This window comes from Oncorhynchus nerka, linkage group LG15 (genome assembly GCF_034236695.1).
Source record: "Oncorhynchus nerka isolate Pitt River linkage group LG15, Oner_Uvic_2.0, whole genome shotgun sequence".
Taxonomy (NCBI): Eukaryota; Metazoa; Chordata; class Actinopteri; order Salmoniformes; family Salmonidae; genus Oncorhynchus; species Oncorhynchus nerka.
Window position 1 is genome coordinate 16,502,475 of NC_088410.1, and position 16,969 is coordinate 16,519,443.

Below are 16,969 nucleotides of genomic sequence, written 5' to 3' on the forward strand. Positions count from 1 at the left end.
ATATAGATTTCTAAATGTATTTTGCAACGCTCACGCACGCAATGCGAACGGTGTGTTCAGCCTGTAATTAACTTATCTTCTGCAGCAGAGGTATCGCTGGGTCTTCCCTTCCTGTGATGGTCCTCATGAGAGCCAGTTCCTGCATAGAGCTTGACGGTTTTTGCGACTGCACTTGACGAAACTTTCAAAGTTCTTAATATTTTCTGTATTGACATGTCTTAAAGTAATGATGGACTGTCGTTTTCTTTTGCTTATTTGAGCTGTTCTTTCCAAAATTTGGACTTGGTCTTTTACCAAATAGGGCTATCTTCTGTATACCACACCTACCTTGTCACAACACAACTGATTGGCTCAAATGCATTAAGAAGGAATGAAATTACACAAATAACATTTTAGGAAAGCACACATGTTAATTGAAATGCATTCCAGGTGACTAAAGCTGGTTGAGAGAATGCCAAGAGTGTGAAAAGCAGTCATCAAGGCAAAGGGTGGAACAATCTCAAATGTAAAATATGTTTTGATTTGTTTAACACTTTGTTGGTTACTATATGATTCCATGTGTTGTTTCATAGTTTTGATGTCTTCACTATTATTCTACAATGTATAAAACAGTAAAAACAAAGAAAAACCCTTGAATGAGGAGTATGTAAACTTTTGACTGGTACTGTATATATACATATATAAATATATATATATGAATATATGTATTTTTTTTTTACTGCAACCGCCAATGACAGGAGCACGAAGGAACCCGCTCTCAGTGTAGACAGTCTGCTGCTGCTGCTTGCTGCTAATCATTATAACATATACGGCAGGAGTCAGAAAGCAGGTGCAGAAGGTGAGTTTTAATACTGAACAAATACAAAAGCACAAACACAGGGCGCGTACTGAACGTGAGAGGAAAAACAATAACACCTAAGGACTGATGACAACAGAGGGCTAAATAAGGGAGAATAAATCAGGGATGTGATTAAGTCCAGGTGTACCTACTGATGAGGCGGAGGTGTGCGTAATGAAGGTTGCCTGGTGTGCGTAATGAAGGTTGCCTGGTGTGCGTAATGATTGGTTGCCAGGACCGGTGGTTAGTAGACCAGAGACGTCAAGCATCAGAGAGGGGGAGTGGGAGTAGACCTGACAATCGTAAGATTGGGGGAGGAGAAGAGGTAGGGTAACCACGTGGGTAACTGGGGGACAATGCCTTGATGGATAACTGATTAAGAAAAAATAAACAAATCAACTGCATAATAAATAAATGTTACTGGCCAGTTGTGTGAGTCAGGTGCTGGGCCCAAGCCCAAGAGGCAAAAACATATAATAAAAAGTATTTTTTATCCAACCACAGGAGCTCACTCTACATTTTCAAAATACACCAGAGAGCATCATTTAGCCACAGAGGATCAATAGTTTCAAAAAAGAACTGTGGAAGTTTACATTTTATCACAAGCAAATACAGGTAACTACATAATGTTGAGATGGAATTGTCAATCCGTAACGCAGAAGCCAAGGGGTTAATAAAACACATGGCAAGAGTTGTGGAACAAGGAGAGAAAGGGAAGACACCTGATGAGATCCAGGGAGAGAAAGGGAAGACACCTGGATGAGATCCAGGAACAGGAGAGAAAGGGGAAGACACCTGGATGAGATCCAGGGGAGAGAAAGGGAAGACACCTGGATGAGATCCAGGAACAGGGAGAAAAGGGAAGACACCTGGATGAGATCCAGGAACAGGGAGAGAAAGGGAAGACACCTGGATGAGATCCAGGAACAGGAGAGAAAGGGAAGACACCTGGATGAGATCCAGGAACAGGAGAGAAAGAAGACACCTGGATGAGATCCAGGAACAGGGAGAGAAAGGGAAGACACCTGATGAGATCCAGGAACAGGAGAGAAAGGGAAGACACCTGGATGAGATCCAGGAACAGGGAGAGAAAGGGAAGACACCTGGATGAGATCCAGGAACAGGGAGAGAAAGGGAAGACACCTGGATGAGATCCAGGAACAGGAGAGAAAGGGAAGACACCTGGATGAGATCCAGGAACAGGGAGAGAAAGGGAAGACACACCTGTATGAGATCCAGGAACAAGGAGAGAAAGGGAAGACACCTGGATGAGATCCAGGAACAGGGAGAGAAAGGGAAGACACCTGTATGAGATCCAGGAACAGGGAGAGAAAGGGAAGACACCTGGATGAGATCCAGGAACAGGGAGGGAGAAGAAGAGAAAGGGAAGACACCTGGATGAGATCCAGGAACAGGGAGAGAAAGGGAAGACACCTGGATGAGATCCAGGAACAGGGAGAGAAAGGGAAGACACCTGGATGAGATCCAGGAACAGGGGGAGAAGACAATGGAAGACACCTGGATGAGATCCAGGAACAGGGAGAGAAAGGGAAGACACCTGGATGAGATCCAGGAACAGGGAGAGAAAGGAAGACACCTGGATGAGATCCAGGAACAGGGAGAGAAAGGGAAGACACCTGATGAGATCCAGGAACAGGGAGACACCTGGATGAGATCCAGGAACAGGGAGAGAAAGGGAAGACACCTGGATGAGATCCAGGAACAGGGAGAGAAAGGGAAGACACCTGGATGAGATCCAGGAACAGGGGAGAAGAAAGGGAAGACACCTGGATGAGATCCAGGAACAGGGGAGAAAGGGAAGACACCTGTATGAGATCCAGGAACAGGGAGAGAAAGGGAAGACACCTGGATGAGTCCAGGAACAGGGAGAGAAAGGGAAGACACCTGGATGAGATCCAGGAACATGGAGAGAAAGGGAAGACACCTGTATGAGATCCAGGAACAGGGAGAGAAAGGGAAGACACCTGGATGAGATCCAGGAACAAGGAGAGAAAGGGAAGACACCTGTATGAGATCCAGGAAAAGGTGGGGGCAGGGAGGTCCTCAGGCTGAGAGAGAAGGGAGGAATGGTTGTCACAAGGCTGAGAAACACAAGGCTCAATAGTACATTGAAATTGGTTGGGAGACATCTGACTGGGAGGTGTGATCATTCCTAGAAATATGTGAGGGAAAGGGAGCGATTGTTATTAGTTTTGAGGAGTAATGGGGTTGATGAGCCAGGATTAAGTGAACTGCTGGAGAAATCTTCCTGGAGAAATCTTCAGGGGATGAAGAAGAAAAAAGAGAGCAAACTAGAAGCTATTAGGCCCTAAACAGAGTGGACACAGTGGCAGAATACCTGACCTCTGTGACTGACCCAGAATTAAGGAAATATTGTACTATGTACAGACTCAGTGAGCATAGCCTTGCCATTGAGAAAGTCCGCCGTCGGCAGACATGGCTCTCAAGAGAAGACAGGCTATGTGCACAATGCCCACAAAATAAGGTGGAAACTGAGCTGCACTTGCTAACTTCCTGCCAAATGTATGACCATATTAGAGACACATATTTCCCTTAGATTAAACAGACCCACAAAGAATTAGAAAACAAATACGATTTTGATAAACTCACATATCTATTAGGTGAAATGTCACAGTGTGTGCAATCGCAGCAGCAATGAAGAACAAACACCATTGTAAATACAACCTATATTTATGTTTATTTATTTTTTATGTTGTACTTTAACTATTTGCACATCAACACTGTATATAGACATAATATGACTTTTGAAATGTCTTCATTCAATTTGACCTTTTGTGAGTGTAATGTTTACTGTTCATTTTTTTATTGTTCATTTTCCTTTAGTTTATTATCTATTTTACTTGCTTTGGCAATGTAAACATATGTTTCTCATGCCAATAAAGCACCTTCAATTGAAATTGAGGGAGCGAGAGAGATAAAGAAAAGAGAGAGCGAGAGAGAGAGAGAGAGAGAGAGCAGGGTTGTGCACAGAAGTTAGATGGGAATGCAATACGTACATTCCAAAATGGTGACAAATACTGACATTTAATCCATTACAAATGATATGACCTTCCCCTGGACTGAATATAAAACACTAAACCCTCTCCCTGACTGAAATGGAAAAAGCATGACCCTCCCCCATTTCTTAAAGGAAATAGAGTAAGTACATACATTACATACATGCAACTATACATAAATATCGTACATTTCATTGCTCTTATGCCTAAAACAAATGCAATATAGACAAAAACAAATAATAATTAAATATCCATATAAATATGTATTAGTTTATTTTCCTCCATTAAAAACACTTACATATCTGTCTGGGTTGGAACTGTTGCTGTTAAAATACAATCAGTAATTTTCATTCTTAACTGGAATTGATCACATCACACAGATGAATAACAGAACACACACACACTGTACATATTACTGTAGAAATTAAAATGATCAGGCCTACTGTACATCTTACTGTAGAAATTAAAGTTATCAGGCCTACTGTGCATCTTATTGTAGAAATGCATTTACATTACATTTAAGTCATTTAGCAGACGCTCTTATCCAGAGCGACTTACAAATTGGAAATGATTGTTGAAAGAAAGTCTAGGTTGGAACTGTTGCTGTTAAAATACAATACATGTGTTTTTATTCTGACCTGGAATAAAGTGACTGATCACATCTGTAGACCAGAAAACCCCCACACAGTCCTAATGAGAGCAGGTCTATTCTGGGCTCTGTTTTTAACAGTGCAACACTGAGGTCAAGCTCAGCCTTGAAACTGTTTCTGTACATGTTTTATAAGTGTCAGAGTTGAGAACCCTGACTCACATAGGTATGTGGTGCCAAACTGGACCAGAACATCTACTGCTTTCTCAGTCAGGCAGGAGACCGCTTCCTACTGTACATGAACAACCCAGAACTGTGTGTTTGCCTCCAAAAGCATCTTGCTTCAATCAGTTCATTCCAGTTAAGAATAACCATTATTATTGTATTTTAACAGCAACAGTTCCAACCTAGACTAGTTTTCAACAAAACAAAAATCATTTTTCATCTTCGTCTGTACTGTTATTTAGGGTTACAGTATCAGTAGCTATCTTGTTTTGGCGAATGTGAGCTATTAGCCGTGTACAAGGCCAGGGGATTGTTTGAAAGAGAAACTCACATCTACTACTATGAGAGTTCCTGAAGCCTTCTACCCTGTTCTGAAAGAACTCCCTGGGTTTACCATCATCAGAACCTCATCGCTGTATATGCGTTTCATGACAATTGAGCTCAGTCAGAACCTATGGCTAGCATGAGTCCATTTGATGATGACGACGGCGAGTAGGAATGACAAGTCAGTGGCTGACAGCGCTTCATCTGCTGCCTGAACGACGGCACTGCGTCGTGTGTGTCGCGGAGTGATCTTCAAGAAAACTGCAGAAAAAGAGATCCGGTAAACCCGGAAGCACAAAAGGCATCTCTCACTCGCGCAGCTGCCAAACTGAGCAGAGACCGCTGCTTAATTAAGCAGAAAGCACAGATGCACTTGGCCAAATCAATAACAGTAATTAATGTAAAAATTATAAATATACACTGACACGCCGCGACCCACCATTAACAGGTCGCGACCCATACTGTAAACAAGGCGGCCCTAAAGTGTAATGGATTTATCCAATAGTCCAGTTGGGGGCGATAATGCAAAATATTGGTTGACACACAACTGAAGAAGAAAAAGCAGAACAATTTTGTCTTTACAAATATTTTCCTGTATGTGAGATAATTTCCTTGTTCTCTGTAATATCCTATAGATTTGGAATCGTGACATTATCTACGGTGGAGGAAAATATGCATGTTTCTCGACTCATACCCTGACTATGAGAAAGGGTTGAGTGACGATTCGTTTAGCAACCTTGTGACCCAGCATGACACCGTGAACAAGATTGGTCGACCGTCTGCTGGGTGAGGCGATATACGTTCCTCCATTCATTAACGAATGGGGTTCCTATATTCTAATTTCTTTAAATATCTCTACTATGAACTCTTAAATCGAGAAAGCTGTGTATTTTACTACTGCATGGCCAGTGTGAGTCAGAATACTAACTAGCCAGCCTGTTGTTCTTTCTAATGCGATGGTCAGTGGGTAAACTGGCTCTGAGTTGGACATATGTCAGAAAACGAACTAGTAGCCAGTTGTTGTTGCCCATGGTGGAATAATATCAAACCCACAGACTCCTGAAGCACATATGTCCCACACGAACTCCCGAGTCTAGTTAGCATTTCGCTACCTAGCTAGGCTATTTTATGACAAAACGGATGATCTGAATCAAACACTAACGTTAGTTAGCCATCCTCGGCGAGAATATTATTGTGGCGCAGGAATGTCAGATGTGTTTTAAGTTGAACTGGCATTGATGTTTTTGTTTACTACTGGTTTCAGATCCGAAGCAAGATACATTGTCGCCATGTTTTGTGTTTCGTTAAGGACTCAGAGTGGCCTTCCTGCGGAAGGAAATGTCGACTCCCGGAACACTTAAAACAAAGTAACTGTACTACTGTAGCCAACACACTTAGAAAATAAGACAAGCGAAGAAATGCATAGTTTCCACAATGGATCCGGTAAGTCTGATTTCCTTTTAACAGTATAGGCCAGATGTGCTATATAAAATGTCTAGGCCTAGTATTCATAATCTGTGATCCACCACATCCCTGTGGATTGTGTTAATGGATGGACAAAAACGACGGTAAAACTTGTTGGAATTTGTTTTCCTTCGGCAAAGTAACCTACTACTTTATCATGTTTAGGAATCTGTGTCTATTACTTAATTATCTCTCCTTCCTCCTGTTCACCTCCACTGATTTGAAAGTTTGATGATCCATTATGTGACCAGATACTCACTCTACGATGAAAAGACATCATCTTCTGTGGGGTTTATCGGCTATTGGCATCCAACGTTATGGTGCATTAGGCCACCTACTGTACTGTGGGCCAGCGACAGGGATCAAGGAACTAAATCCTATCTGCACCTGCCAGCCCTGTTTCTCTTAAAAAATACAAATATTTGTGACTATCTAATGATGTTCTACTCAGTATGCTTATCAAACTCAATTCCTGTATCCCGTTCTCCCTCATACTAGATCAGTCTCTCTTTCCCTATCATACTGCCCACACTGTATCAGTACATTCTCCACTGTCTCTGTTTCCCTATCATACTGCCCACACTGTATCAGTACATTCTCCACTGTCTCTGTTTCCCTATCATACTGCCCACACTGTATCAGTACATTCTCCACTGTCTCTGTTTCCCTATCATACTGCCCACACTGTATCAGTACATTCTCCACTGTCTCTGTTTCCCTATCATACTGCCCACACTGTATCAGTACATTCTCCACTGTCTCTGTTTCCCTATCATACTGCCCACACTGTATCAGTACATTCTCCACTGTCTCTGTTTCCCTATCATACTGCCCACACTGTATCAGTACATTCTCCACATTCTGCCCACACTGTATCAGTCTCTGTCTCTGTTTCCCTATCATACTGCCCACACTGTATCAGTACATTCTCCACTGTCTCTGTTTACTGCCCACCTATCATACTGTCTCTGGTTCCCACACTGTATCAGTACATTCTCCACTGTCTCTGTTTCCCTATCTATGCCCACACATACTGTCTCTGTTTCCCTATCATACTGCCCACACTGTATCAGTACATTCTCCACTGTCTCTGGTTCCCTATCATACTGACCACACTGTATCAGTACATTCTCCACTGTCTCTGTTTCCTGGCAGTAATCACATCTTCCTGTTGAATGATTTCCTATCACATTTAATCACTTATTCAGCTGGCTGTGTCCTACTCTTAGCCTTGTAAGGAAAGCCTCCTCTCTTCTGTCCATTACTACCATCCTCCACTACTTTACTCTGTACCTGGAATAGGGGTGGCAGGTAGCCTAGTGGTTTATAGCATTGGGCCAGTAACCTGAGCCGACTAGGTGAAAAATCAAATGTCAATGTACCTTTGAGCAACTTAACCCTAATTGCTCCTGTAAGTCGCTCTAGATAAGAGTTTCTGCTAAATGACTCAAATATAAACAATGAATAGAGAGAGGCCTGCCCTTATTGTCACTGTTCCACTGCTCCTGCCATCTCTGCATCACCACTGTGAATAGAGGCCTGCCCTTATTGTCACTGTTCCACTGCTCCTGCCATCTCTGCACCACCACTGTGAATAGAGGCGTGCCCTTATTGTCACTGTTCCACTGCTCCTGCCATCTCTGCACCACCACAGTGAATAGAGGCCTGCCCTTAGTGTCACTGTTCCACTGCTCCTGCCATCTCTGCACCACCACAGTGAATAGAGGCCTGCCCTTATTGTCACTGTTCCACTGCTCCTGCCATCTCTGCACCACCACTGTGAATAGAGGCCTGCCCTTAGTGTCACTGTTCCACTGCTCCTGCCATCTCTGCATCACCACAGTGAATAGAGGCCTGCCCTTAGTGTCACTGTTCCACTGCTCCTGCCATCTCTGCACCACCACAGTGAATAGAGGCCTGCCCTTAGTGTCACTGTTCCACTGCTCCTGCCATCTCTGCATCACCACAGTGAATAGAGGCCTGCCCTTAGTGTCACTGTTCCACTGCTCCTGCCATCTCTGCATCACCACAGTGAATAGAGGCCTGCCCTTATTGTCACTGTTCCACTGCTCCTGCCATCTCTGCATCACCACAGTGAATAGAGGCCTGCCCTTAGTGTCACTGTTCCACTGCTCCTGCCATCTCTACACCACCACTGTTAATAGAGGCCTGCCCTTAGTGTCACTGTTCCACTGCTCCTGCCATCTCTGCATCACCACTGTGAATAGAGGCCTGCCCTTAGTGTCACTGTTCCACTGCTCCTGCCATCTCTGCACCACCACTGTGAATAGAGGCCTGCCCTTATTGTCACTGTTCCACTGCTCCTGCCATCTCTACACCACCACTGTGAATAGAGGCCTGCTCTTATTGTCACTGTTCCACTGCTCCTGCCATCTCTGCATCACCACTGTGAATAGAGGCCTGCCCTTATTGTCACTGTTCCACTGCTCCTGCCATCTCTACACCACCACAGTGAATAGAGGCCTGCCCTTAGTGTCACTGTTCCACTGCTCCTGCCATCTCTGCACCACCACTGTGAATAGAGGCCTGCCCTTAGTGTCACTGTTCCACTGCTCCTGCCATCTCTACACCACCACAGTGAATAGAGGCCTGCCCTTAGTGTCACTGTTCCACTGCTCCTGCCATCTCTGCACCACCACTGTGAATAGAGGCCTGCCCTTATTGTCACTGTTCCACTGCTCTTGCCATCTCTGCACCACCACTGCCCATATCATTCCCTTAGCCTCTGCTTTGCTCATTGGCTCCTCCACCTCCTGTCTCCTAAGGACGTGTTTAACTAGCACATCTACTTCCTCATTCCCTTCCACCCCCACATGGGCTGGGACCCGAGCAAAGCTTATGTGGACACCCATCTGTCTCACCCGGGCATGAATTTGAATTCCCTCATGTAGTGCTCCTTGTCTGCTATGTGAGCTAAATGATTGTAGACTCATCAATGCAGCACATGAGTCAGAACATATAACTACACTGTCTGGTTTGACTTCTTCCGCCCACTGCAGTACGGCCATCAGCTCTGCCATGTACACAGCCAGGTGGTCTGTAATACGTCTCCTGACAGCCACCTCACTTTCCTGTTCAACAAAGGCTGGTCCAGTCTGACCTGTCCTTGGGTCTTTTGATCCATCTGTATTTATGGGCAAAATAATACTGATTTACAGTTTCCAGTCACCTTTTAAAGAACTGTCATGTATCAACCCCCTCCCTGTCTTTCTTTACTCTCTCCAACATGTGTAAATCAACTACTGGAGGTGGGAGGAGCCATGGTGGACTCAGTGATAGGTACTGTGGGGCTAAAGTCCCTGCAATACAATCCCATCTGCCTCTTCTGGTTCTCACCCACCCATCCAAAGCTTTTATTCTGTCCACATTCATTCTCCTAACTTGGTGGAAACTAGCCCATGCCTCCACCAACCCAATACTATTAGATTAGTGGGAAGTAGTGAACGATTGAACATTTTAGGAAAAGGAGTTATTCTAGGGATACACCCAAATCAATCAGAGTTGTAGACTAAATGAATCAAATATTTAGTTTAATAATTAACTATGATTAATATTTCTTGTGTCCAACAGGACAAAGCTATTCCGTTCCCCTCTACACTCCCGGAGTCCCCAGGTCAAACGTCTCCCGGGACCGCTTTACTGCTGGGTCTGGTTGACTGCAGGAAAACACCGGGGCAGAATGGAACTGAGAGAGGAGAAGATAAGGAAGATGGAGATTTCATTTCATTAAGTAAGAACCATGGTGTGTAGATTAGACTACAGTCTGCTTCTGAAACGATAGCGGAGGTGCATAAAGATGGCGGCCTGCATTACTTACCACAAATTACTCATTTTGCTGAGTTCACTGTATTCTACTTTGCTGTCCTTTACTGTTGGTATGGTCATTAGCACAGTAAACATGATCCCAATTTTAGCTTCAAGATGTCGGCAATTTGAAAAAACAAAAAAATAGATTGTTCCAATAAATCAACACAATGTTGCGCACCATTGTTTCAGAACTCAGTGGATAGTGCTAAAACAATGACGTCATATCAGAATTCTGCCATCTTTATGAACTTTAGTCATTAATTGAATAATTATATATTGATGAAAATGTCAGTCATTCCACCGATTTAATTTTGTATTTTTTTGAAGTGTACCTTGGTCCAAAAATATTTTTCACCTAATTTTAACATTCTGTCATGTACATTTCCCATTTCAAAACATTGAATTAAAATATTACTGTGCCTATGTGCCAAATAAAGTAACATGCTGACCACACTGCTCGCGTCACATGCACATAAATGTTGTTCAATCATTGCACCAACGCTGCTCGCGGGCGTCAGCGATCGTCAAATAGAATTGGTTCAATTTGTGACACTCAACTGCCTGCAAGTTCGGCATTTCCCATCTCCTCATTGGTTTTTAGGAGCATATCCCACGTGGGTGATTGAAAGATGAATTTAGTTCCACACTCCGGTAGGTTGTAGTAATGTTGTAAACTTGGTTGCCAACCGCCATATAAAGTTCAAATAAGAAAAAGAAGCCTCAAGGAAGGATGAAAGATGACGAGAAATGAATTCGGTTTACCATTTTATCTGTGGATTAATTGTCAGTTGCATTTCCGGTAAATAACCCAATGTTTATACAGTGGGGCAAAAAGCAGCAGCAAGCTAGCTAGCTAAATTGCCAAACATGTTTAATGCTTTATGACCTGTCCCCAAATTAATATAATTGGTTAATTTTGTTTTCATATTTCAACCTGCGTGTCCTGATCGCTTCTGGTGTGGGTGAACAAAATCAACGCACACGTGATGGAGCGCGCAGGTACACACGTGTCTGGTTTGGTCAGCATGTAACAGGGTTGCTTTGGTCAGCATGTAACAGGGTTGACCGTAACAGGGGACTACTGAAAACAACAAAACCAGCCGATTACATGGTTAAAATAGTGCTTTAAAGGATCCAGAAAAATGCATGTGACATGGGGAATGGAAGGTTGTTTTGTGCAACAGGGAGTGGCAATTGAATGCAATCTTCACAACAACAAAAAAATATGTTAAAACATTGGTAGCATGTCTGTCTGGATAGAGGGGTTGACTTGCTCAGTTCTCCAACACAAAACAGCAGTAAATTGACACAAAGTAGAACCAGCTCACCTGCTTTTACTCTGATTTTACTATTAATGTTCAATGTTTATTTTTTCTTTAAAAGGAATAGTTAAACCATATTAAAACGAGAGTTCAGTTCATGTAACAGGTTTGACCTTAAAATGAGGGTCACTAATCACATTGATAATAATCTCCAAAAAGGACTTTATCAAAGCAACAAAATAACTAGTGCTCCTACAATGAGTGTGTTTACATGCACACATCATTTGACATTCAACTAGTTATGGCAGTTGGCCCGAGTATGGCAATAGTCGTAAATATCTTAATTGGCTTACGGTCATAATCGAGGTAAGCATACGCCTTTAAAAACACCTGGTTTTCTGAGCAATCTTGAATTCATTAGGACATTAGGGCCTTCATCAGATTCATAGAGGAATATTTAATCTGTGCATGTGCTAGCACGAGCAGCGCACGTGTCATTATTTTGCACGAATTCACTGTCGTGACATGACTAATGTGTTGACTGCTATTTTATCAAAACAATTAACTATGTTTAATCATTATGTGATTAAATTAATCATGTAACAATTAACTCAGTAGTAACTTGGGGCACCACGGGAGAAGTTATTTAGCAAGTTACTACCTCCCGACTAAACTCTATAGATATAAATATCTTTTACCTCAATCACAGTCAATTATTAAGTCTTACCTCATCAGTTTCATTCTGAATTCAGTGATACACAAATTGGCTAATTTATTTACTAACTACCACATAGAAATACATACTCACACAGTATAGGTTGAATTAATTACTAACATCATGCAAGGAAAAGTCCCTAGTTGACTAACCCGATATGACGGCTTGTCACACAATGAAAGGAAGGGGCAAGATAAAGAGAGCGGGAGAGACCAAGAGTGTGGGCTGGTATATACATGTGGAAGCTATGCTCATGAGAATGAATACTTTGCACATGAATAACTGATCATTCGAAAATAATTGCAATGTATATATTTACACTTGTATGTCTTGGTCGTCTCTCTGTTGAAAACACACTGTTCGTCTAAATGGGGAGTAGTTCGATTGAAGTATCTGGTTGTCCACCAGAGGTCACAGTGTCCTTAGTTGTAGTCATAGGCTTCTTTGTTCTGGAAATGTGTTTTAGAATGGATACATCAGAGTACCACACGGTGGTGGGAGGGAAATGTTCTTCCCCTCTCGGCTTCAATAGACTGGATCCTTCAATAGCGGTGGTCCTCGGTCGAGTTTACTAAAGTACTTAAACAGCTGCAGACTGAATGTTCCGACGTTGTCTTTATGTTACCATTTTCTGGTCTTGTAGAGTCTTACCATTTGTGATGTCCAGCTCAACACTGTCCGTATACTGGTCTCAATGGTTGATTATTCAGGGTACAGCTACGACCACTCTCCACACCGGCAGCAACCCCGGCATGTTTTGGTCTCTTTTTAAATTGCAACCATTTCAACGTGTTTCACCGCTCCACATTGTCTGGTCTAATGTACATTTTGTTAGGAGTCCTTTTATGCACTCGCATTGGAGGGTGGTTCCATCACGTTGCCACAATGTCTGCTCACGTGGGCGTGGTTACAGACTTGGCAAAAGTTTATATGGGAACAATTATCTCATTTAGAAGGCTAAAATCGCATTTCACCTTCTCACAAATAGTTTAATATTTAATCATAAGTTTTACAGCATTTAGATGTAAACCTGACCCATTGAATGCGTACACATTCAGAGATACAGTTACAGTTGAAGTCGGAAGTTTACATACACTTAGGTTGGAGTCATTAAAACTCGTTTTTCAACCACTCCACAAATTTCTTGTTAACAATCTATTGTTTTGGCAAGTCTGTTGTGTCATGCACAAAGTAGATGTCCTAAGTCATTTTTCCAACAATTGTTTACAGACGGATTGTTTCACTTATAATTCACTGTATCACAATTCCAATGGGCCACAGGTTTACATACACTAAGTTGACTGTGCCTTTAAACAGCTTGGAAAATTCCAGAAAATGATGTCATGGCGTTAGAAGCTTCTGATAGGCTAATTGACATCATTTGAGTAAATTGGAGGTGTACCTGTGGATGTATTTCAAGGCCTACTTTCAAACTCAGTGCCTCTGCTTGACATCATCGGGGGGAAAAAAGAAATCAGTCAAGATCTCAAAGGAAAATGTAGACCTCCACGAGTCTGGTTCATCCTTGGGAGCAATTTCCAAACGCCTGAAGGTACCACGTTCATCTGTACAAACAATAGTATGTAAGTATAAACACCATGGAACCATGCAGCCGTCATACCGCTGAGGAAGGAGACACATTCTGTCTCCTATAGATGAACGTACTTTGGAGTGAAAAGTGCAAATCAATCTCAGAACAACAGCAAAGGACCTTGTGAAGATGCTGGAGGTACCAAGTATCTATATCCACAGTAAAACGAGTCCTATATCAACATAACCGCTCAGCAAGGAAGAAGCCACTGCTGCAAAACCGCATAAAAAATCCAGACTCTGGGGACAAAGGTTGTACTTTTTGGAGAAATGTCCTCTGGTCTGAGGAAACAAAAATAGAACTGTTTGGCCATAAAGACCATCTTATGTTTGGAGTAAAAAGGGGGAGGCTTGCAAGCCGAAGAACACCATCCCAACTGTGAAGCTCGGGGGTGGCAGCATCATGTCGTGGGGTGCTTTGCTGCAGGAGGGACTGGTGCACTTCACAAAATTGATGGCATCATGAGAAAGGAAAATTATGTGGATATATTGAAGCAAGACATCAGTCAGGAAGTTAAAGCTTGGTCGCAAATGGGTCTTCCAAATGGACAATGACCCCAAGCATACTTCCAAAGTTTTGGCAAAATGGCTTAAGGACAACAAAGTCAAGGTATTGGAGTGGCCAACACAAAGCCCTGACCTCAATCTTATTGAACATTTGTCGGCAGAACAGGAAAAAGCATGTGTGAGCAAGGAGGCCTACAAATCTGAATTCACCCAACTTATTGTGGGAAGCTTGTGGAAGGCTACCCAAAATGTTAAACAATTTAAAGGCAACGCTACCAAATACAAATTGAGTGTATGTATACTTCTGACCCACTGGGAGTGTGATGAAAGAAATAAAAGCTGAAATAAATCATTTTCTCTACTATTATTCTGACATTTCACATTCTTAAAATAAAGTGGTGATCCTAACTGATCTAAGACAGGGAATTTTTACTTGGATTAAATGTCAGGAATTGTGAAAAACTGAGTTTAAATGTGTTTGGGTAAGGTGTATGTAAACTTCAGACTTCAACTGTATTTAGTTATACGCAAAACAACTGTTGATATGATTATTGTTTGAATCCCCACCAACCATTTCCCACATTCTTTATGGGAGAAATATTGTTTCATTATCCACTTTTGGATGTTGGCGTTTTGGCGGCAAATTCTCTCTCTACACACAAAGGATTTTTGACTTCTCGATACTGCCGCGCACGAGAGAGAGAGAGTTTACGACCGGTCGTTAAAGTCCTAGAAACCCCCCTCCCTTCCTCTCGGGGGGGCACTCTTTGATCATCAACCAGGAGGGAAAGTCATGACAGCAGTGAGTTAGGAAAACTGAAAGTTTGAATCTTAGAAATAGTTTTCACATAATTCATGTCTGAATTTCAGAATCAAATATGCTAATCAAATAAGAAATGGTCGCACGCAATTTTCTGCATTTATCAAAGTCCCATTGGTTAACCTGCTATTCATTATCTTTGTTTCACAGCGGACAGCCCTAACCGTTGCTCTCTCAGTGGGAGGGGCTTATCATCTGGGGAGCCTCAACAACAACATGATGCTGACAAGACGTCTCTCCAGAAGAGTCTCTCCAGATCAGAACATCTTAGTAAACACCAGCAGAAACTTACAGGGAAGAAACCACACCACTGCTGTTCTGACTGTGGGAAGAGTTTTGCTAAACAGACAGAATTGATAATTCACCAGCGGATTCACACTGGGGAGAGGCCTTATAGCTGTGATCAGTGTGGGAAGAGCTTCAATCAATCAGGACACCTGACTACACACCAACGCATACACACAGGAGAGAAGCCTTATAGCTGTGATTGGTGTGGGAAGGGCTTCAATCAATCAGGAGCACTGACTACACACCAACGCATACACACAGGAGAGAAGCCTTATAGCTGTTATCATTGTGGGAAGAGCTTCAGGATGTCAGGAGATCTGACTGCACACCAGCACATACACACAGGACAGAAGCCTTATAGCTGTGATCAGTGTGGGAAGAACTTCAATCGTTCAGGACAACTGACTACACACCAGCGCATACACACAGGAGAGAGGCCTTATGGCTGTGTTCAGTGTGGGAAGAGCTTCAATCGTTCAGGACACCTGACTACACACCAGCGCATACACACAGGAGAGAAGCCTTATAGCTGTGATCAGTGTGGGAAGAGCTTCAATCATTCAGGATCCCTAATTACACACCAGCGCATACACACAGGAGAGAAGCCTTATAGCTGTGATCAGTGTGGGAAGAGCTTCATTCTTTCAGGATCCCTAATTACACACCAGCGCATACACACGGGAGAGAGGCCTTATGGCTGTGATCAGTGTGGGAAAAGCTTCAATCATTCAGGACACCTGACTACACACCAACGCATCACACACAGGAGAGAAGCCTTATAGCTGTGATCAGTGTGGGAAGAGCTTCAATCAATCAGGACACCTGACTATACACCAACGCTTACACACAGGAGAGAAGCCTTATAGCTGTGATCAGTGTGGGAAGAGCTTCAATCAATCAGGAGACCTAACTGCACACCAGCGCATACACACAGGCGAGAAGCCTTACAGCTGTGATCAGTGTGGGAAGAGCTTCAATCGTTCAGGAAACCTGACTGCACACCAGCGCATACACACAGGAGAGAAGCCTTATAGCTGTGATCAGTGTGGGAAGAGTTTCAATCATTCAGGAGCCCTGATTACACACCAGCGCATACACACAGGAGAGAAGCCTTATAGCTGTGATCAGTGTGGGAAGAGCTTCAATCGTTCAGGATACCTGACTATACACCAGCGCATACACACAGGCGAGAAACCTTATAGCTGTGATCAGTGTGGGAAGAGCTTCAGGAATTTAGGACACCTGACTATACACCAGCGCATCCACACAGGAGAGAGGCCTTATAGCTGTGATCAATGTGGAAAGAGTTTTGCTCGAGATTTCACCCTGACCAAACACCATCTCACACACACTGGAGAGAAACCTTATAGCTGTGATCAGTGTGGGAAGAGTTTCAGGACGTCAGAACACCTGACTAAACACCAACGCATACACACAGGAGAGAAGCCTTATAGCTGTGATCAGTGTGAGAAGAGTTTTTC

At 43.0% G+C, this 16,969-nt stretch overlaps 1 protein-coding gene across 1 annotated transcript; it reads left to right on the forward strand.

The window, feature by feature from the left end:
- Positions 1–5,524: 5,524 nt before the first annotated feature.
- Positions 5,525–16,360, forward strand: LOC115117158 (zinc finger protein 239-like). Its single transcript, XM_065001129.1, has 4 exons — positions 5,525–5,800; positions 6,279–6,457; positions 10,070–10,241; positions 15,351–16,360. The coding sequence occupies exons 2-4, from the start codon at positions 6,449–6,451 to the stop codon at positions 16,268–16,270; spliced, it is 1,101 nt and encodes a 366-aa protein (XP_064857201.1). The 5' UTR covers positions 5,525–5,800; positions 6,279–6,448; the 3' UTR covers positions 16,271–16,360.
- The last annotated feature ends 609 nt before the right edge of the window (positions 16,361–16,969 follow it).

Bases quoted from the DNA above. Each gene is read 5' to 3' on its own strand.
- LOC115117158 (XM_065001129.1), top strand. The intron at 10,242-15,350 runs GTGTGTAGATTA...TTTGTTTCACAG, and splicing joins TTCATTAAGTAAGAACCATG to CGGACAGCCCTAACCGTTGC.